The sequence below is a fragment of the Triticum urartu genome, chromosome 2 (genome assembly GCF_003073215.2).
Source record: "Triticum urartu cultivar G1812 chromosome 2, Tu2.1, whole genome shotgun sequence".
NCBI classification, from domain to species: domain Eukaryota; kingdom Viridiplantae; phylum Streptophyta; class Magnoliopsida; order Poales; family Poaceae; genus Triticum; species Triticum urartu.
This window is the reverse complement of record NC_053023.1, coordinates 669366549-669390126: the sequence shown is the minus strand read 5'-3', so window position 1 is coordinate 669390126 and position 23578 is coordinate 669366549. Positions and strand designations below refer to the sequence as shown.

General features: G+C 45.5%; 1 protein-coding gene across 1 annotated transcript; it reads right to left on the bottom strand.

Annotated features, from left to right (window-relative positions):
• Positions 1-18680: 18680 nt before the first annotated feature.
• On the bottom strand, positions 18681-20438 carry LOC125539603 (phenolic glucoside malonyltransferase 1-like). The gene has a single exon (XM_048703095.1). The coding sequence runs from the start codon at positions 20293-20295 to the stop codon at positions 18919-18921; it is 1377 nt and encodes a 458-aa protein (XP_048559052.1). The 5' UTR covers positions 20296-20438; the 3' UTR covers positions 18681-18918.
• Positions 20439-23578: the final 3140 nt, after the last annotated feature.

The following is a 23578-nucleotide window of genomic DNA, read 5'->3' as shown; positions in this document are numbered from 1 at the left end:
AGAGTGTTATTCTTCATTGATTGAAGAAAAACGTTTCTTCATGTGTTGCACATCTAAGTCATCAATTTTGCATAAGTGTTAGGATGAGTGTCCTTTTCAAAGAACATTCGAAGATTCTAGGATATTTAGCTCACACTGCAACTTGCTAAATCTCTTCTCATCCAAGGGCTTTGTGAAGATATCGGCTAGCTGTTCTTCAGTCTTCACATGCTCAATAGAAATGTCGCCCTTCAACACATGATCACGAAGAAAATGATGACGAATCTGAATGTGCTTTGTCTTCGAGTGCCGAACTGGGTTGTGAGCAATCTTGATGGCACTCTCATTGTCACAGAAGAGAGGCACATTCTTTATGTTGACGCCGTAGTCCTTGAGAGTTTGCTTCATCCATAGCAATTGGGCACAGCAAGAACCAGCGGCAATGTACTCAGCTTCAGCAGTAGATAGTGATACACAGTTCTGTTTCTTCGAGGACCAACAAACCAAAGATCGTCCGAGGAAATGACAAGTACCAGATGTTGACTTGCGGTCCACACGATCACCAGCATAGTCAGAGTAAGAATATCCAATGAGATCAAAAGCCGAGCCCTTGGGGTACCATAATCCAAGTGTTGGTGTGTGATCTAGATATCGAAGAATATGCTTCACAGCCTTATGGTGTGATTCCTTCGGTGTAGCTTGAAATTGGGCACACATGCAAACACTAAGCATTATATCTGGCCTAGATGCACATAAGTACAATAAGGAACCTATCATGGAGCGGTATACCTTATGATCGAAGTCAATACCATTTTCATCAGTGCACAGATGGCCATTTGTGGGCATAGGAATTTTGACGCCTTTACAATCTTGCATGCCGAATTTCCTCAGTAGATCCTTGAGGTATTTCTCCTGAGAGATGAATATGCCATTGTGTTGTTGACGAATTTGAAGACCTAAGAAGAATTTCAACTCTCCCATCCTAGACATTTGATATTATTCACTCATCATATAGGCAAATTCATCACTATAATGTTGGTCAGTACAGCCAAATATAATATCATCAACATATATTTGGCACACAAACAATTCACCATCATAAGATTTAGTGAAAAGAGTAGGGTCGAGTGAACCGGGTTTGAAGCCTTTCTTCATGAAGAGTTCCTTCAAGGTATCATACCAAGCCCGTGGGGCCTGCTTGAGGCCATAGAGGGCCTTGTTGAGTCTGAAGACTTTGTCAGGATTCTTTGGATCTTCCAAACGTGAGGGTTGAGCAACATATACTTCTTCCTCAAGCTTACCATTGAGGAATGCACTTTTCACATCCATTTGATATAAAGTGATATCATGATGGTTAGCATAAGCAAGTAATATGCGAATAGCCTCAAGTCTAGCAACAGGTGCAAAAGTTTCATCGAAATCAATTCCTTTAACCTGTGTGTAGCCTTGAGCTACAAGCCGTGCCTTATTCCTCACCATAAGGCCATTTTCATCTTGCTTGTTGCGGTAGATCCACTTTGTGCCGATGATATTGTGCTTGCGAGGATCTGGACGTTTGACCAGTTCCCAGACATTGTTGAGCTCGAACTGATGTAATTCCTCTTGCATGGCCTGAATCCACTCAGGCTCCAGAAATGCTTCATCTACCTTAGTGGGCTCTGTAATAGAGACAAAAGCATACTTCCCACAAAAGTTAGACAAATGTGAAGCTTTTGAGCGTGTGAGAGGACCTGGCGCTTTGATGTCATTGATGATCTTTCCAACTTGCACTTCTTTTGCAATGCGAGGATGAGCTGGTTGTCGTTGAAGAGTTTGATCAGCGTTTTTTCAGCACCATTTTCTTCAGCATTTTCTTCAGGTGCATTAGCTCGACGTTCTTCATGTTCTGGAATGAATTCTTCAGCAGATTCTTCAGTAGGAATGACATCCTCAGTAGCCTTGAACTTGATAGTTTCCTCAGGTGCTAGTTCATCTATCACAGTACGTAGGTGCTCTCTTTGCGAGCCATTAGTTTCATCGAACCGCACATCTACAGTTTCAAGAACTTTGTGAAGAACGTTGTTGAAGACTCTATAGGTGTGCGAGTCCTTTCCGTAACCAAGCATAAAACCTTCATGTGCTTTCGGTGCAAATTTTGAGTTGTGATGAGGATCTCTAATCCAACATTTAGCACCGAAGACTTTGAAATAACTTACATTGGGTTTCTTATCAGTGAGGTGTTCATAGGCAGTCTTTTTGAATAATTTGTGAAGATATACTCTGTTGATGATGTGGCACGTAGTATCAATTGCCTCAGTCCAGAAACGACGAGGCGTTTTGTATTCATCAAGCATAGTGCGAGCCATCTCAGCAGGAGTCCTATTCTTGCGCTCCACGACGCCATTCTGCTGAGGAGTGTAAGGAGAAGATAACTCATGAGTAATACCAAGTTCATCAAGATAGTCATCGAGACCAAAATTCTTGAACTCAGTGCCATTGTCACTTCTGATGTGCTTGATCTTCACACCAAAGTTGGTTGAAGCCCTCGAGGAAGATCGTTTGAAGACTTCCTGCATTTCATGTTTGTAAGTAACAAGGTGTACCCATGTGTAGCGAGAATAATCATCAACAATAGCAAAGCCATATTGAGATGCTTCATTTGAAATAGCAGAATAATGATTAGGACCAAAGAGATCCATGTGAAACAATTCAAATGGGCGAGTGGTGGTCATGATAGTCTTCGCTGGATGCTTGGCCTTGGTCATCTTCCCAGCTTCACAGGCTCCGCATAGGTGATCCTTGAGGAATTTGACATTCTCGATGCCAAATACATGCTTCTTCTTCGCAAGCGTGTGCAAATTCCTCATGCCTGCATGACCAAGTCGTCGATGCCAGAGCCAGCCTTCTGAAGATTTTGCAAGCAAGCACACGGATGGTTGTGGTCCTGTAGAGAAATCAACAATATACAGGTCTCCTCTCCTAAAGCCTTCGAAGACTTTGGAATTGTCAGCTTCCATAACCACAACACAACGGTACTTGCCAAAGACAACAACCATATCAAGATCACAAAGCATTGAGACAGACATAACGTTGTATCCTAAGGACTCAACAAGCATGACTTTGTCCATGTGTCGATCCTTTGTAATCGCAACCTTACCTAGACCCAATACCTGACTTTTTCCTTTGTCAGCAAAGATGATATGCTTCAGATGCGACAGAGATAATGGAGCATCCATCAATAGATTCTTGTCACCAGTCATGTGGTTTGTACATCCACTATCGAGGACCCACTCAGTGGCTTTGGGTTGATCATCCTGCAGATGAATTAGTGCAGCTTACAAACTCATATACTTCATCAGTGAAGAATATGACATCAATTCATCAGATCAATTTCATCAGGTAAAAGAACTGATAGAGCAATATGAGGGCGTGGGAAATGAAAGTTCATTTCTTCAAGATTAGCCTGCGTCCTATCAGGCATTGCTCAGGTCTCCAGCAAATTCTTCAGACGATTACGTGCGTCTGGAGACCTGACCCTGCAGAAGAGATTAGTTCTTTTTCTTCACCACCCACATCTGAAGGGGTGGCAAAGAGTTCATCATTCTGCGAGCTCCATACGAGAAGGATGGCATAGAAGCCAATCCATTTCGTTTCACATAAGATGGGTTAGAGTAAGCATAAGAGTAAGCAGAGAAATTCTTCGAGGACCTATGGACATAATGATTTGAAGAATAATGCACATATCCATAATCCTTAGATCTTCCCTGCGAAACAGACGGGTTAGCATGATGATGTTCATATGAGGACTTTGATCCATATGAGAAATTTGATCTGGGGTTCCTATTCTTCACAGGTGGCGTCATGATGACATTCACCTGAAGATTTTCAAGGCATCTTTTGGGAACCCAGATTTTCTTCATAGGGGAGCCGTTCCTGCAGTTAGTGCCAACATATCTAGCAAATACTTCACCATTCTGATTTTTGAACAGTTTATAGTTGGAGTCAATTGACTCATCATCAGAATGAGGAGATTCACATGCAAATCCAGATAAGTTAGATGGATCAACTGGAGGTCCCTTTGCAGCAACCCATGTAGTTTTGGGGTACTGCTCAGGCTTCCAATATGTACCATCAGCATTGAGTTTCCTCTCAAATGTGATACCCTCTTTCCTAGGGTTCCTGTTGAGGATCTACTTTTTAAGCACATCGCAAAGAGCCTGATGCCCTTTGAGGCTTTTGTACATGCTTGTCGTGTACAATTCCTTCAGCCCTGCATCGTCAGTGATACTAGCAATGTCCTCAGATGAGGAATTAGTGATAGCAGAGGCATGTGAAGAATTTGAAACATTAGCAGCATTTGAACATTCAGGTGAAGAATTAGCAGATTCATGTTCAATGCACTTCAAGCATGGAGGAACAAATTCTTCCTGAGAAGCGCTGATTTGTTGAGCAAGTAATGAATCGCGCTCCTTCTGAAGATCTTCATAACTCACTCTTAGCTTTTCAAGATCTTGCTTTCTTTGAAGAAATTCATAAGAAAGCTTCTCATGATTGGATAAGAGAGTGTTATGATGACTTTGAAGTTTGTCAAGCTTGGACTGAAGTCTGAAGATTTTCAGTCAAAGTTTCAGTGCGATCCATTTCTTCACCCAACATATCATCACTTTTTTAGCATGTTTTGAACCTTTTCTAAAGCCCTTTGTTGTTTTATAGCAATCTTAGCAAGTTTAGAATAGCTGGGCTTAAGGTTTTCATCAGATTCATTCTCACTTGATTCAGAGGAGGTATATTTGAGTACCTTGGCACCCTTTTCCATGAAGCAATAGGTGGGAGCGTAGTCATCATCGCCTTCATCAGCCTTGTTGGTGAGGTCATTTTCTTCAGTGTTGAAGATAGACTTGCTGATGAATGCAGTAGCGAGAGCTAGGCTCACCACTCCGGATTCGGACTCCTCAGATGTCTCCTCTTCCTCATTTTCTTCAGATTCAGCCTCAGAGTCCATTTCCTTGCCAATGAATGCCCTAGCCTTCTTGGAGCTACTCTTCTTGTGATATGAAGACTTTGAGGATTTTGATGATGAAGATTTTGTGGATTTCTTCTTTCTCTTCGCATCATTAGAACTGTAATTCTTGTATTTCTTCTTCTTTGATTCCTTTTCCCACTGAGGACAATCTTGAATGAAATGTCCAGGTTTCTTGCACTTGTGGCAGAGCCTCTTCTTGTAGTCACTGGGTGAGGAATCATTGCTCCTTGAGGATCTTCCAAGGCGACCACGTCTTGAGAACTTTTGAAACTTCTTCACGAGTAGAGCCAGATCATGGCTCGGTTCTTCAGGATCACCAAGGCTGCTACCAGAGTCTTCATCTTCGGACTCGGATACTGCCTTGGCCTTAAGTGCACGTGTTCTGCCATAGCTTGAACCATAGAGATCTCTCTTTTCAGCAAGTTGGAACTCATGAGTATTTAGCCTCTCGAGAATATCAGCGCGATCAAGTGACTTGTAATCAGCACGTTCTTGTATCATCAATGCCAGAGTGTCAAATGAGGAATCAAGCGATCTCAGCAATTTCTTCACCACCTCATGGTCGGTGATGTCAGTAGCACCAAGTTCTTGAAGCTCATTTGAGATGTCAGTGAGGCGATCGAAGGTTTGTTGAACATTTTCATTGTCGAGTCTTTTGAAGGGGTTGAAGAGATTGTGAAAAACATCAACTCGAGAGTCACGCTGAGTTGAGACTCCTTCATTTACTTTGGACAACCTGTCCCAGATAAGCTTAGCTATCTCCAAAGCGCTCACTCTGCCATACTGTCCTTTGCTCAGATCGCCACATATGATATTCTTCGCTTGAGAGTCGAGTTGCTTGAATCTCTTCACATCAGCAGCATTCAGGGAAGGTGTGACTGAGGGAACACCATTTTCCACAACATACCAGAGATCGTTATCAATTGCTTCAAGATGCATTCGCATCTTATTCTTCCATTAGGGGTAGTCCGTCCCATCGAAGGTAGGACACCCAGCAGAAACCTTGATCATACCTGCGGTCGACATAACTAAAACTCCAGGCGGTTAAACCAAAATCACACAGAACAAGGGAGTACCTTGCTTTGATACCAATTGAAAGTGCGTTATATCGACTAGAGGAGGGTGAATAGGCGATTTTTATGAAATTCTTCACTGAGGAATTTGCCGGTGAGGAAATTCCTTAGTGAAGAACTACTAGCAGCGGAATAAGTACTCAAAAGTAAACATAACAGAATACAAGCATAGTCATCATGATGAAATGAAGACAGGCACAGAGTACAGGAAGCATAATCACAGGATAACACAGGATGAAGACAAACAGACTGAAGAAATTGAACTGAGGAAATTGAGAAAGTCTTCAGTCAAAGTCTTCAAACATAGATATGAACAAACACACAACACAGTTATGAGGAAATGGAAGAGTTGAGGGAATAGAACCAGTAAGCTTGGTGAAGACAATGATTTGGTAGACCAGTTCCAACTGCTGTCTCAGTTGTACGTCTGGTTGGAGCGGCTGGGTATTTAAACTCGAGGACACACAGTCCCGGACACCCAGTCAAGGACACTTAGTCCAAGACACCCAGTCCTCACCGTATTCTCCTTGAACTAAGGTCACACAGACCTCGTCCAATCACTCGTGGTAAGTCTTCAGGCGACTTCCAAACCTTCACAAACTCGGTCACTCAGCGATCCACAATTCCTCTTGGATGCTCTAGACCATGACGCCTAACCGTCTGGAAGAAGCATGGTCTTCAAAGGTAACAAGCGTCGGATCCACTTAGGATCAATCTCTTCAGTGATGCTCAATCACTTGGGGTTTGTAGGTGTTTGGGTTTTGGGTTTTTCCTCACTTGATGATTTTCGCTCAAAGTCCTCAGAGGATGGGTTGCTCTCAAATGACAAGTGTCAGTTTCTCTCGGAGCAGCCAACCAACTAGTGGTTGTAGGGGGCGGCTATTTATAGCCTAGGGAGCAGCCCGACATGATAAGACATAAATGCCCTTCAATGATATGACCGTTAGGTGGATAGATATTTTGGGACAGCTGGCGCATAGCACAGCAATGGTCGGAATTTTGAGTAGCAAAAACCTCAGGGCTATCATGTTCCTCACTGTGTAGGGAATCCGCACTGGCGAATTCCTAACTCCTCGGTCAGGACAAATTCCTCAGAGACCAGAAGAACTCCATCTCTGTCACTGAAGAAATTGAATGAACTATATGAGATTTCCAATGGCTTCACTCAAAGGTATTGGTAGGTGTAGGATTTTGAGTTGAGCATCACATGGAAATTTTTCCTTAGTATTTCCTCGACCCCCTTTAACAGTACGGTGTTTCCTATGACTCAAGAAAGAGAAAATGAAACTACGAAAACAAAAGTCTTCACGCTTCATATTCCTCGAATGAATACCAAGTCTTCACGGTCACACCATTTTCTTCACTTTCAAAGTCTTCATGAAAGTCTTCAGAAATACCAAAATCTTCAGTCAAAGATATTCATTTTTAGGGGTCGACTTTTCCTGTAAATATCAAACTCCTCATAGACTTATAGACATGTGTACACTCACAAACGCATTAGTCCCTTAACCTATAAGTCTTCAATACACCAAAATCACTAAGGGGCACTAGATGCACTTACATAGTGTTATATTTAATCTTAATTAGTTGTTTTAATTTTTTTATGAATAATGATAATATAAATGGAGCAGAACCCAATGGACGTGGTTTAAGGAGTGAGCTGGGGCATGGAGTTGCAGGACATGTTAGCCCCTAGTTGTGTTTTTTAGAGAAAACTTCTGATCTATTCATCTTCAATCATGGCAGTACAATGAATATCAGAAATAATAAAAATTACATCCAGATTCGTAGACCACCTAGCGACGATTACAAGCACTAAAGCGAGCCGAAGGCGCGCCGTCGTCATCGCCCCTCCCTCGTTGGAGCTGGGCAAAACTTGTTGTAGTAGACAGTCGAAAAGTCGTCGTGCTAAGGCCTCATAGGACCAGCGCACCAGAACAACAACCGCCGCTGATGAAGTGTAGCGTAGATCGGAAGGATCCAACCTGAAAACAGATGAACGTAGATGAACGACAATCAAATCCGATCAGATCCACCAAAGATAGATCCGTCGGAGACACACCTCCACACGCCCACCGATGATGCTAGATGCACCACCGGAAAAGCCCCTAGTTGTGTTATGTCACTAATGATAGGTGATTAGTGGAACTAATAGTTTAACTAGTGTTCAACGTATGAATAGTCCTTAGGTGTTGAAAAGAAAGAGGGTTGGAGACTCCCCCAAGTAAAAAAGAAAAGAAGTGTCCGCTTAATTTTTTGTGATTTCTCATTCCTTTTTTAGCATCAGTACAGACGCAAGCGCTCGTATACACGCGCATACACTCACCCCGAGACTGAGCCGGCATATCATCTTGAGATTTACGAAGTCACCGTTGGCGTCTCGTTGTCGACGGGAACGTCTCCTCCCACTAAAAGCGCATCGCTGGAAATCCTGAAATAAATCCAGGAATAATGCGAGCACTAGGATTTGAACCCTGATGGGTTGGGGATACCATTGTCCACCTAACTATCTCAACCACATGTTGGTTCGCTGATTTCTCATTTATTTGAGTCATAGGAAAGGCGCAATTTAAGAGGGTTGAAATGAAGGCGAGGAAAGGTGGGATCATTTATACATATACACCCTATGATACACATATGACCTTGACAGGTTCAACTAAGAAAATATAACACTGAAGCCTAGCCATCACCGTCTCTCTCAAGGTTGGATTGGCCCTAAGGCTCTAGGAAGAGCTCCGAACCATATTTCTCTTTGTTGGGTCCAGATTTCTTCCCAAATAGTCCTGGACAACTGACTCCCGGATTGCCTTTGAAGTTTAGGCTGAGTATTCGACCCTAAGGGCATCACCAGCCGTTCGGCCCCCCAGGGCGCCTAAATAGAGCAGCCTGGGGGCGTGCCGGCGCTAGTTCGGCCCCTGGGGGCGACCTAGCTCTCAGTCACGCCCCCAAGCGCCGGCCCCAGGATGCGGGAAATTTGAACTAGGTCGTTCCCGCTCACAAAAGACGCCACAAATCCGGCGATCGGACGTAGTCTAGCGTTACAAAAAACAGAGCGCCGCACGCCGCTAGTTCGCGTGCGCAATGAATCACTCGGCGGGGTCGGCTCCAGGCGTTGGCGGAGTCAGCGTGCGCGGGCTCGGCGGTGTCGGAGCTACTTCGGTGCTGGGCTGTGTCGGCACGGCTTCCGTACTGCTGGGCGGCGATGTAGAGGCGTCATTCGGGCTTGGCATCCGTGCGGCCGTGGGCGCGGGAGCTGGCGTCGTCGGTGTCGTCGGCGTTGCCGTCTGCATCTGGTTCAGGATGAGGCCGCGTTCCGCCATGTACCACGCCCTGAGCTGCTCGTCGTTGCTCTGGAGCATGTCCGCCCCACCCATCAGAAAAGCCATGTCGGTGTTCCTCTTCTTCGTGGCGACGTTCGTCCGGAGCAGGTCAACGTTGGTCCGGAGCAGGTCGAGCTTGATGGCGCTGTTCATCATCAGCGACGACCACCGCGTCTCGGTCTTCTCTTCACGTAGGACGGCCCGGGCCTGGGCGTCGGCGAGGCAATGCTCGATGGGACTCCTGCACTCGCGCGGTTGCTGCGACGGCATTTTTCGCCTTCTTTGCCAACTTGTGGCCGTCCGGCCGCCCCTCTGACGCACCCGGAGTCGTCGCATCCGGCTTGTATGTCTCCTTAGCCTTGTCGAGGGTATGTCGGACTTCCGCCCACTTATCGCACTTGTCAATGCGCTTGTAGACGTGGAGGAACTTGAAGTCGGCGTCGAGGTTGTCGCGCCGATACATGGTGAACATGCGCAGCAATTGCGTGGAGGAACAAACAGTTGGCGGGCGGCGGGCGTAGACGACGAAGAGATGTGGGTGAACGGCGTGCGTACCTGATCCTCAACGCTGGCGCCACTCTCCGAGCGAGCCGCGACCTCCTCGATGATTCCATGCCATTTGTTGCACGCCCCCTGGATACGCCCCCAATGGTTCTCCATCGCCTTGGAGCCGCGCTGCATGTAGACGCCTTTGAAGTAGGGGTCGACGAGCTTCCGCTCGTCGAACTCGACCTTGATGCGGTCCCAGTACGTCTCGAAGCTCTGCTTCGTGCCGGTGGTCAGGTCGAGGCAGACGACTTTCCATGCTTCGGCGAGGCATTCCTCCTCCTTGGACGTCCACTTGATGCGCGCTTCGCCTGTCCTAACCGCCCGCTTCTTCTTTTGGCGCCCCTTCGTTGGATCAGGAGCTGGCTCCTCGTCCTCGTCCTCCTCCTCCTCCTCGGGTTCCTGCGCTTCGTGCGCGTCCTCGCCGTAGACGTAGCCGAGCTCGGCCTCCATGTCGTCGCGGAGATCCACTACCTCGTCCAGGCTGGCGAACCCGGGAGACGCGGCGGCCGCGGTCAATCCTGTCGCGATGATGTCGTCCATGTCGGCTCCTGTGTCGTCGGCGTCGCCGAGGTGCGAGAAGGGCAGCGGTCCACGGCGGAGATGGGGCGTCGGTGTGGACACGTAGGCGGGCGGCGAGTAGTTGTATGGAGGGTACTGCACACCGACGAAGGCGGGAGAGGGTGTGCGCGTCACGGGGTGGCCATGGGGGAAGGTCACGTTTGGGTTGAACCCACCGTGCGCGTCGCCGTCGGCGTAGCCGAGCGACGACGATCCCCATGGAGATCCGACGCCTTGCTGTCCCCAGGGCACGTATTGGGCGTGGCTGACGACGGGTGGATTCATCATCCCCGCGTGGTCGACCGACGAGGAGGACGCCGCCGCGCGCGCCGCGTTGTCGCGGGCCTTCTTGGCGATGGCCCTGTTCCGCCGGTCGGCGGTGACTGCGTCGCATCGCTGAACTTCCACCCTCCACTCGGCGTTCGACATGCCCGGTGGCTTCAATGGCGGCGCCCTCGGCTTCCTCTGCTTCGGCTGGGCTACGGTGCCAGTCGTGGTTACCGCCGCGCGCGGCATGGCGTACTTCTTCGGCGGCATGGCGGCGTCTGGAAGGCGAGCGGGAGGGTGTTTGGCGGGAGAAAGGGAGGGAATGGCGGGAGGAAGGCGAGCGGGAAGGATGCGAGGGAAAAGCGTCAAGAAACGGCGGGAAAAGGCCCTCGGGACGCCGCCAGGGCGGACCCACGCGCCTTTTTCGCTTGTGCCAGCTCCCCAAGCGCCCCCCAGGGCGCCGGGTTCGGCCTGGGTCCGCAGGCACCAGTTTTGGTCCGAGCCGGCGGAAAACGGGCTTCCGGGGGCGCGACTGGGCCTTTTTTGGCACCGGAGCGGCAAAAACGCCTGGGGAGAGCCTGTTGGGGGCGCGGCTGGAGATGCTCTAAGAACTCTCTGCGTGGCCTGAAATTGATCACGGTTGAACATGGAAATCCTGACACCTGGACAAAACCTAGAGGCACCGGGCTGGTTGCATAGTCGAAGCAATAGTTGAATTTTCCCGTGAGTTATGAAATCCATCCTTTTGATGATAAGTCAAGTCACTCAAGGCTCGACGTTGTGAATATCATATAGTCGGACCCCTATAGGCTTGGGTGCGGGCCAAGGAACCCATGTGGACTAGAGAAGAGCTTACGATGTGACATGTAAGGAATCCCTATATGTCATGTAGGAAAAGGGTAAATGTGTTGTAATCTAACACCGGTCTACTCCCTTCGTCTTTGAAAGAGTGTACTTTCAACTTTATTGGAGAGTCAAACTATTTGAAAGTTTGACCGAGTTTGTGCAAAAATATATCAATGTTTGTGAAACCAAATAGGTATATGATGAAAATATCTATCCCTAATAATAAAGTATGGATTGACTTATTAGATTCACCATTATAATACGCTTTCTTTCTGTAAATTTACACTTTCAGCTTGAATTTAAAATATATTCGAGATAATACTAAATTTTGTGACTCGCCCTACCCTGCCCCGCCCCACCCCCCGCACGAGAACGCTTCCCTGCGCCGCCTCGCACCCATCCCTCCGCTCCGCGGTGCCCGCCCTCGGTTCGCGTCCGCCAAATCCAGATGAGATCGGCAGGATCCGCCTCATCTCGCGCAACGCCGAGCCGTTGTGCTTCACCTGGCGATGGCCTCCTTCTGGATCCGTTCGTCGTGGATGGCGAGCACGCACCAAGTTTTCATGCCTTTTCCAGCCCTGCTGATGACGAGTTGCTTCCCAACCGAAGAAACGGATCGAGGCCGTGGGATCCAGCCAGCGAGCGCCCTCCGGCTGCATCACCTTGCCACCTCCGCCACCAGCTGGCCCTCACTCCCCCGGCAAAATCCCCTCCCCAAGCAGGACCAAGCCCCGCCCACGCATGCCTCTACAACCCCAAAGCTAGAGAGTGAAATCAAGGGATTTATCGCTATGTGATAGGCAAAAAGGAGAGGAATAGCTGCAGGAAAGAGAAGGGATTTCTGTTCTAGTAGCAAAGTCAATCCTCACTAATTGGTAGAGAGCAAGCTGGAGATGGAGCATGGGAATTGGGGAAAAACATATCCGTGTGTTGGTCCTTTGCAGGGAGATCAAAGGATGTGCTCGGTCTCTGTTAGTCCTCTCAGATAAAGCTAACACATCGTGGTAGTCTTTCTTAAATTTCGATAGGTTTACGACAGTACCATTCAATCAAAAATATGTTTATGACATTAATTCAAGGTAACGATCTAAAATTCATATGTTTAGCTCCTTCCCTGGTGCCACGCTTTGGTGGTTTTCGCTGCTCGACACCCCCCATCCAAACTCTTTGTCTGCATCCTTTCGCCAGAGACACACCAGCTACTTGCAGGTACAAAATATAGCAGCACTCTCACATTTGTTTATCAGAGTCGTATTTGGGGGGGTGATCTTGACTTCGCCACAGATTATTCTATCAGGTCTGCATCCCGGCGACATCTTCGTTCACCATCTTGACAGCACCACTAAGCAGGTGGTAACCTCTCACCGGATTGCTACAGGGTCCTATCATATATGTATGCTCCTAACTTTGGATAAAAGAAGTCTAATTGAGGTCAAGAAAGGAGTGAAATAAGCATCTTGTCGTGGAATTGTCACGACAGATGTCCTAGTGTAAGGACTTAGTCGTGAGGGGTTGGTCGGGACGAGAGACATGAGGCGGATCATCACACAAGACGAGGATTTAGACAGCTTCGGGCCCCGAGAAACATCATCCGGAATAGCCCTACATGTTGTTTGTGGCTAGGTCTCATTATGCTCATGAGGGAGTCCCCGCATAAGTCGGCTCCCCTTTGTGTCTAGCCCTAGATATTGTTTCTTGTTGCTTGTCCCTCTTTGGGGAGCCCTGCCCCTCCTTATATAAGTTGAAGGGGCAGGTTACATGTGGAGTTATATTAGGATTAGGACTAGTCTATTACAAGTGGAATCCTAGACTGCCCCTTAAGGAAAAACTCCTTATGCCTTTCCTCATAAACCGGCCCACCATAACATGAGTCGGCCTTTTGGGCCTTGGGCCTAGTCTTCTATCTGACCCGCCGTTAGGGTCATCCGTGAGTCGCCACTCCGGCGGGTTACCAATGAAAACACCAAGCCCGGCCGGGTCATACCGCGGGGTATATCCCCGACACATCTGGACCTCAATTTTTTTGTGCAAACGAGAGGCCTACAGAGACACCATCATGGTGTTGTGTATTTACAAACATAAGAGTTCAAACAAAACTTACTCTGCTTTGGTGCCCTGTTCTTTTATATGTGATGCTATCAGGAGGACATCATGTTGGCATGAAAGTTGCTGCTCCTATTTTGACAACTAGGAAATGCAATTCTATTTGAGAAAGTAAATATAGTGTTTTTTTAGGCTACATCTACATAGCAAACATGTCTGTAACAACAGTTTGATTTGGAAGTTAGAAGCAATGGAATTGTAAAACCAAAGCAACATCGTTTAGGATTCCTAGGAGCAACGCTAGCTTTTTCCTACATAAAAGTATGATCTGAACTAAGGAATCAGTTTAGTTTGTGGGTTGGAAGTATCACACATAAGCTTGGTCCATGTGAATTGGCACACTGTTTGGAACAAAATTAAACTTAGCAATACAGTTTGGTAGTTAAAATACTCCATATAACAGAGGTACAGTTTAGTTTGATATAAGCGCAACTCATGTTCTTGCTTTTCTCGATAGCAGTAAAGCAGATAAAGTTGGGCTTTTTCTGTGTTGTTAAGACCCAGGTTGTGACTAGGGTATAAAAATCAAGAATTTCTTCCGTTGGTTTACTGAAAGCCTCCCGCTGCTCCTCCGTACAACACTCAATGTGCATGCTTTGCTTCAGTATACATGCAAATTGAATTGTTATATTGCACTATTTGTCCAATGTGCTACAAGATCTGGTGAATATAATTGGAGCATGGACAGTATGAACAAGGTAACATGTGCCCTGCCATACACCGATCTGTGAAGGAACTTCTATGTATATGCATCTCCATTTTAGATCTGGCGGGGGCTTAGAAGCCGCGACTCACATATTCAACTTAAACTAGGCTTCTTTACAATACATGTGGCATGTAACTCACAAGATATTTTGTGTTTTGTGCCTGCAGATAGAATATGAGGGCAGGGAAAGTTATGCCATTTACAATCTACGGTTATTTATTCTGATTTTGCAACAACCACCTTTTTTTCAGGAGAGAACAAGTTAATATATGAGTAGTAGTATTAGTTAGTACTTAGAGAAGTAACTAAAAAATGTGATGGAATTTAGAATTGAGTTATAGGAGATTTTTAATTTTACCCTCGTTTGTTAAGATAATAGCTTGCCTGACATATACTCCTTTCGGAAAACACCGTCATATATTTTGTCATTGAAACAAAGCAGATAACTCGCTTTAGTCTAATAATTAATCAAGATCCAAATTTGATCACGGTAGATTGTAGCTTAATTAAGAAGATGTCTGAGAAGTCATGTCAGGTTCTTTAGAAAAATTAAAGTTCAAACCCTAATTCAATGATTTGTGCATGCTAACAGAGGTGCATACAAGCATGCTAATAGAGATTCATGCAGACATGCTAACATAGGAACATGTTTTATGATGAACACCAATCAATTTATAGGTGCATATTATCGGTGGAAAAAATTCCTTTATTGGAACACTATGAGTTATTTCTTTGATACAATGCTCAAGGTTGGGTCTATATTTGTCAAATTGATGGTTATTGCATCCAGGTTGGGGAACAGTATATTTTATCATATTTCTTCAATCCTTTCAATGCTATATTCTGCCTTACTTCTAATAATGTTCATCTTTTTGTGTTACTCATATATTAGTTGTATTTCTCAAGCTTTACATATCCAGTAGTTCTTTCAACTTTGTAAGGGACTAGCATTGAAGTTTCTTCGGGTTTGTTCATATGTTCTCTTTAGGTCCACTTGTGAGCTCATGTTTCGGGATTACGTTCCTAAATCATGCCTTTTTGACCATTATGCAAAAAAAGACGATTTTGGTTGGCACAATTTAGATGACGCCATGCCGCGGCATCAGGTGGTTGTTATGATAGATGGAGGTTGTAACAGGAAGACACGGTCTCCTCATTGCTGAGTGGCATCGTTTGGATGTTGCATTCCCCTAGGTTGAATTGTTGGGTAGAGCGGTAGGAGGGAGGGGTCACATGCTCATCGAGGCTGCCACACCCTTTGGGGGTGTTACAACAGGAGCCCGTTGCAACGCACGGGCATATGTACTAGTATTATATCATGAATCGAATGCTACTAATTTGACGACATAAATATTGGTGTATTATTGTATAAATACAGTCAAACATAAAAAAGTTTGATTTTCCAAAAAAGTTGGAAGTACACTTTTTGAAGGACGGAGGGAGTAGACTCCCCATGTATGTCTTATTTATCGACTAGGGATCACCATACCATTGCCATATAAGGGGGCCGGTGACGTAATAGAAGGGGTCCGCTTTTTATGCCATGAGTAGCCTATAGACCACACAGAAATTTTTGCAGATCACGTCGAGTTTTTCTAATTAACTCATCGAGCTAATGGAAAGCTCTCATCCTTTTATTGAGAAAAATTATTCCCTGATAATAGCATTAACTTTTTCATAGGTGTATACTTAGATAAGTACACATTAGCAGGTTTTTCAAGACTACTATAATGCTTCTAGGTGACAAGTTATTGAACTATACTTTAGCATTAGCACTGATACCCACAAATGTAGGAGCACTGGCGGAGCTTAGTGCAAGCAAAACTGGGCTGTGGCCCGCCCAGTTTGGCTGCAAACCAATGGGTCTTTAGGCAGAAATGGGCTATGGAGGAAAAAAACGTTGGGCTTTCTTCAAGCTGGCCCGCCCAGTCATTTTGATGTAGCTCAGTAGGAGGTCAATTGTACATATTTTCTATAAGTAGAGTCGTTGATCCCAATGAGAAGTAAAAATAATTGATTCGTAGAAGTTAACTAGAAATTATTGCAAAAGATTAAAGTGTGGTGGTTGTGTGTTTGGACGGATTGAACAGTTACAAGTACTAAAAGAACAATGAAAGTAAAAGAACACAACAAGTGGTCCAATGCTTAATTCTGCTAAGGGCGACCTGTCTCTTATGTGGATTAAATCGTTTTCTCACAGATGGCATGAATATGAGCAAGTTGTTAAGGTCATAATACTTTTGTGTTGAGTCTTATTGCTTGAGTGTTGTCATGTGGACAGAGCCTAAGCTTATGTACCCCCTCAGTTGTTGAATACAAGGCCACTTCATTTTTCTTGTCAAATTTTGACTTATAATTTTGGTGAACAAATGTGGGTTATACTATGTCAAAAAAATGTCACTGGAAAGTTCTTTGAAATGTGCATATAACTCACATTTTGTTGGTAAAATTAATGATCAAAGTTAGATGAAAAAAAATTGAGGTGACCTTGTATATAAAAATGAAGGGAGTATTACAAAACCATTGACTCATATATACTTATGATTATACGGGACAAACCGCATGTTTGTCAATATGGTGCGCTCTGCAAGAGTAGAATAACAAGGAATGATGCCATTCAAAGCCCTCCAGGTGAATACATGAGCCTTAGCATGTAAACCTTCATGGTGAAATACCTTGAATGCAAGATACACAAAAACAAAATAATTAACTTTTAGAATGAACAATACATGTGCTAAAAAGCCACATACTTGTTTTTTAAATTGTAGCCTTCATTTTAACGTATTTCAACATGAAAACTTATACACATGTACATTAATGTATTTCAAAACTGAAAAGTTTGTTTGGAATTTTCAAATTTGACCTCCATGGAGCTCGGCTTCCATTTGCTATTTTGCTGACCAGGGTGGAGTCATAATTTCCTTTCATGCGAAGGTGGAATCCACTGATCTGACCAAATATTAAGGACGCAAATATCCAGCGAACGTCAGACTTTTATGCATGGCAAACCAGGTGTTTTCATGGCACCCAAGGATTAAAAGTTTAGTTGACAAACATGACAAATTTGCGTCAGTTCATTTTTTTGCCATGAAGTTGTCGTGCTTGCAAACTAAATCTGCGATCCCCGTGCCAATATAAATTGCTAGAAAAACATTCGATTTCCCATGCCTGACAATCCAACTTCAGATTTTTAACATTTCTGAATACTAAATGGTTGCACCATTGCTAGGCCTCCAAACAATGCCATGTAGTGTAATATGTTTTCATTACTTATTTTCTACAACCAAAGACATTTTTTTTGAGAACACCTTCCAATTTATTCATCTTCAATCATTACAGTACAATCAACACTAGAAATAATAAAAAATTACATCTTGATCCGTAGACCAGCGAGTAACAACTACAAGCACTGAGGCGACCCGAAGGCGCCCCACTATCATGGCCCCTCCTTCGTCAGAGTTGGTCAAAACTTGTTGCAGTAGATAGTCGGGAAGTCGTCGTGTTAAGATCTAGACGCGTAAATCGGAAGGATCCAACTTGAAGACACATGAACGTAGACGAACAAAGACCGAATATGAGCAAATCCACCAAAGGAAAACCACCGGCTGAATCCTGCGAGATTCGTCGAACACACACCTCCACATACTCTCCGACGATGCTAGAAGCACTGTCGAGACGAAGGCTAGATAAGAAAAATCTTATTCCATTTTTAGAGACTCGCCGCCGTCTCGAAGGAGTAGACTCTTGTTTGTTGGCTGGGCTCTACCATAGGACGAGCCAAGCCCGTGCAAGTGAAGACGTAGCTGAAGGCTTTTTGCTGAGTAGGTAGTTTGTGTGATATAGCAACATATCAGTCCGTATTTGTGGTTGAGAATAACGCTCTTATCCATGTGCGTGTACATATGACTTTTTTTGGAGAAATTTTCGATTTATTCATCTTCAGTCATAACAGTATAAAAAACACTAGAGGTAATAAAAATTTATAACCAGGTCTATGGACAATCTAGTGATGACTATAAGCATTGGAGCGAGCCGAAGGCGTGCACCGCCATCGCCCCTCCTTTACTGGAGCCGAACAAACTTTATTAGAGTAGACAGTCGAAATGTCGTCATGCTAAGACCCCATAGAACCAACGCACCAAAGCAGCAATCATGACAAATGCAAAAAAGTCGTAGATCAGAAAGATTAAACCATATGTGACTTACTAGCAAAGTTGTCAGTCCTCTGGATTCTCCTTTTCTTTTCTTTGCCCAATATAATGAATTTATTATAGTGCTAAACAAAAAATAGAAAATCATTTATTTTTTTAGACCACCCATATACATATGACACGACAGGATAAAATCCCCATACGACACGGCACGCTGGCCGCTTTTGTCAACAACCATTCAACAAGGCCATTTTCGGTAGTCACTCGCTCAATCAAAGCACAACACACGATCACTTCGACACACTCAGACCAGGAGCTAGGTATGACATGGATGGTGACTCACTGACAGTAACTTGGCAATCCATCAACGAGTGTCCGTGCTGCGCGACGACGAGAGCCACGCGACGGCATCGGCGAAGCACCTCCGGAACGTCGCCATGCCTGCCGGCGGCAGCGACATGCCCACCTCCATGCCTCCTCCGCGACTCTCCGCCACCGCCATGGCACCGGTCCTCGCCACGGACACGATCTCCACCTTCGCCGGGGGGCCGAACCCGAAGTCGACGTCGTACACACGGAGCCTTGGCGACCCGGCCACGGACAGCACGCCGCGCGCCCCCGCCTCCTTGACGCGCTCCACCATCGTCTCCCACTCTGGAGACGCCACCGCCTTCTCGATGCCCGCCGCTATCGCCGCGCACGCCGTGAAGAGCCCATCGGCGCCGGCCGAGGCGAGCTCCCCCTTGGCCGCTGCGCCGATGGCCGGGCCGATGCAGTTGCCCAGGTACGTTGCCGGCACAGGCGGCTTCATCAACTGCCGGTAGTCCACGGCGACGATGAAGTATGTTGGTGATTCGGGATCCGCAGCGCCGTCACCGGTCTCTGCTTTGGCTCGGCGGTAGCACGACCAGACGAAGCCTAAGGCGGCGACGAGCGTCGAGCACCTTGGCGGCGTCTGGCCACGCCGCGCGGCCTCGCTGGCCACGGCGTCCTTGACGCCCTGCAGGTGCTCCCTGGACAGAGTGAACGTGGCGAGGAGCTGGTCCGGCGACATCTTGACGAACTCGATCTCGTCGGCGCTCATCAGGTTGTTCGTGTAGTGTTCGTAGAGGCCTGCCGGTTCAGTGATGAGCGTCCGGTCGATGACAGGAGCCAGCGGGAGCGGCCTGTCCGGTCCGGCGCAGGCGGCCGCCCAGGTGTGGAGGAAGCTGGTGGAGCCCGCGCCGTCGCAGGCGGCGTGATGCACGGTCACACCGAGCGCGAGGTCACCCCGCGGCAGCAGCACGGTGGCCTGCACGGAGAGAAGCGCAGCGCCTCCGTCGGCGTCGGCGTGCCGTAGGCGCGGAACGAGCTGGACGAGCTCAGCGACCTGCCTGGGGTGATGGTCGGATGCGAGGTCGCTGAGGTCGGCGTCGTACTCGGCGACTGTGAAGGTGACGCCGTCCCCGGGCTCGTAGAAGATGTCGGGGCGGCCGTTGGCGGTGGTGGCGCGGAGGCGGCCGGCAAGCGGGAAGAAGGCGCGGAGGGCCGTGGAGAGCGAGGCCTTGAGGCTGGAGACGACGAGGTCGGCATGGGCGGCGCCGATGTGGTAGAAGAAGATGCGCTCGACGGGCGGGGAATGGATCCACTGCAGGTCCAGGAAGGTGAGCGGGAGGGAGGACGGCGGCAGCGGCGGGCCGGACGGTGTGACGACGGCGGTGTCGACGACGCGGAGGCGGGAGGAGGACGAGTCACGTGCCATTGCTGGGGAATCGATGGAGGAGCCGACTCTCTTGGAAGAAGATGGATAGTTGGAAGGAAATGGGAATGGAAATCCAATCGTTCAGCTTTGCGTTTCTGGAGAAGAACAACGGGATGGATGTGTGACATGACATGTGCGGGTTCCGTCCCTTCCCGTCCTAGGTTTACTACTGTACGTATCAATACCAGCCACCCGTTGCAACCTCACATCTCTCATTTTTCCCAGTTAATTCTCTCATTAAAGGCTTTGTTCGGTTGTTGGGGTTCCCTTCCCCACGGCCACGGAGGAACCAACCCAGGGATCTGGCGCCTGCTCCCTCTTTATGCTTTCATCCATGTTTTCACTTCATTCTACAGCTGTTTTCTTTTTTACCTTTTCATTTTTAATTTAATCATCTTCCCTCTAATTTTGAGAGGATGGGGCCGGATCTTATTTTATTTCAATTAAACTAAGCTACGTATGCGGGAGCACGAAGGGACGCACGCGCGGGGAGCAGGCAAGTTTGGGTGAATCCCCTCATGTCACCCCGCAAACCTCTTTTTACCGGTGGAGAGGTACCGGTCGAGCATCCATCGTTGGTGTAGTTTAAGATTCGTGTTGTTTGGTGGCTCACATCATTGTATCTATGCGTATTTCAATTTTTCATGTCCGTATCCACCATTAGGATCATTGTATCTATGCGTATTTCAACTTTTCATGTCCGTATCCACCATTAGGTCAAATCATGCGTAGGCCCCACCCATGCATGCATGCAAAAGACATCCACTCTGTGCTGCAAATGCATGAGAGCGACCCATTTGTCTAATCTCCCATCCTGTAAATTTCATGGCTTTTATTTTCTCTTTGACATTTCCAATCGTTTATATCTTTTAAACAGTGATTTCGTTTTTGAAATATTTTACATATTTGAACTCGTGACACTAATATCTTTAGAACAAGATCAATATTGGACAGATTTCAAACACATTTAAATTTTACGTCTAATTTCCCGCATATACCGGGCGAAATCTGTTATTGGCAATGAGTGAAAATATGTGAAACGTGTTCTTTCAAACATGTGAATTTGATTGTTTCAATGCGTGAAATTGAACATTTCAAATATATGAAATGGTTTTTTTTAACTTATGAAACATATTTCAAACTTATTTGAATTTCAGGGAAATCATTTTTTGGAACATAGTGAAATTGGATATTTTTTGTGTTATTATAACGTAACTTTTCATTGAAATTAGTGAAATATGTTTTTGAAATGAGTGAAATCATTTGAAATAAGTAAATTTGGTTGTTTCGAATGAGTGAAATATGGTTAAAATTTGAGTGATATATGTTTTTTCAAATGAGTGAAATTCGTTTTCTAAAATAAGTGGAACTGAGTGTGAAAATACATTATTGCGGTGTGCGAAAAGATGCCAAATTGTTGTTTACAAAATGTGAAACTTACATTTGTCGACATGTGAAAGTTATTTCATTGAACTTATTAAATTTTTAGGGAAATCATTTTCTGGAACTGAGTGAAATTGGATTTTGAATGTAACGGAAATGTGAAATCAGTTTTTTCAAAAATGAGTGAAATATATTATTTCAATTGAGTGAGTGTAATGTGTTTTGAAAAATGTGTGAAACCTATCTTTTGTAAATAATATAAGTGAAATCGTTTATTGAAATGAGTGAAATATATATTTTCAAATTGAGTGAAATCAGTTCTCTTGTTCAACATATGTGAAATAGTTTTTTTAGTTGAGTGAAATATGTTATTTGGAATCTGTGAAATAAAATTAGTCGAAATGTATCCAATTTTGATCTTAGTTTAAAGGTCTTGCCTCGAGCAATTCAGATATATAAAAATATCAGCAATTAAATTTATTGTTTAAAATATAGCAATCTCCAAAATTTTGGCTATCAAATTTAATACTAGTCTTTCCTTGGGAGAGAGACTTGTGAATGTTCAATCGTCGTACTACTACCCACATGTAGATTCCTGACAAAAGCTGCATGGCATGCATTGATACGTCTCCAACGTATCTATAATTTTTTATTGCTCCATGCTATTATATTATCTATTTTGGATGTTAATGGGCTTTATTTTACACTTTTATATCATTTTTTGGACTAACCTACTAACCGGAGGCCCAACCCAAATTGTTGTTTTTTTCCTATTTTAGAGTTTCGCAAAAAAGGAATATCAAACGGAGTCCAAACAGAATGAAACCTTCGGGAACGTGATTTTCTCAACAAACGTGATCCAGGAGACTTGGAGTGGGCGTCAAGAAACGATCGAGGAGGGCACGAGGCAGGGGGGCCTACCCCTCTGGGCACGCCCTCCACCCTCGTGGGCCCCTTGTTGCTCCACCGGCGTACTTCTTCCTCCTATATATATCCACGTACCCCCAAACATCCAGGAGCACCACGAAAACATAATTCCACCGCCGCAACCTTCTGTACCCAAGAGATCCTATCTTGGGGCCTTTTCCGGAGCTCCGCCGAAGGGGGCATCGATCACGGAGGGCCTCTGCATCAACTCCATGGCCTCTCCGGTGATGTGTGAGTAGTTTACTTCAGACCTACGGGTCCATAGTTATTAGCTAGATGGCTTCTTCTCTCTCTTTGGATCTCAGTACAAAGTTCTCCTCGATCTTCTTGGAGATCTATCCGATGTAATATTCTTTTGCGGTGTGTTTGTCGAGATCCGATGAATTGTGGATTTATGATCAAGTTTATCTATGAACAATATTTGAATCTCCTCTGAATTCTTTTATGTATGATTGCTTTATCTTTGCAAGTCTCTTCTAATTATCAGTTTGGTTTGGCCTACTAGATTGATCTTTCTTGCAATGGGAGACGTGCTTAGCTTTGGGTTCAATCTTGCGGTGCTCGATCCCAGTGACAGAAAGAGAAACGACACGTATTGTATTGTTGCCATCGAGGATAAAAAGATGAGGTTTATATCATATTGCATGAGTTTATTTCTCTACATCATGTCATCTTACTTAAAGCATTACTCTGTTCTTATGAACATAATACTCTAGATGCATGCTGGATAGCGGTTGATGTGTGGAGTTATAGTAGTAGATGCAGAATCGTTTCGGTCTACTTGTCGCGGACGTGATGCCTATATACATGATTATACCTAGATATTCTCATAATTATTCGCTTTTCTATCAATTGCTCGACAGTAATTCGTTTACCCACAGTAATACTTATGCTCTTGAGAGAAGCCACTAGTGAAACCTATGGCCCCCGGGTCTATCTTCCATCATATTAATCTTCCAACACTTAGTTATTT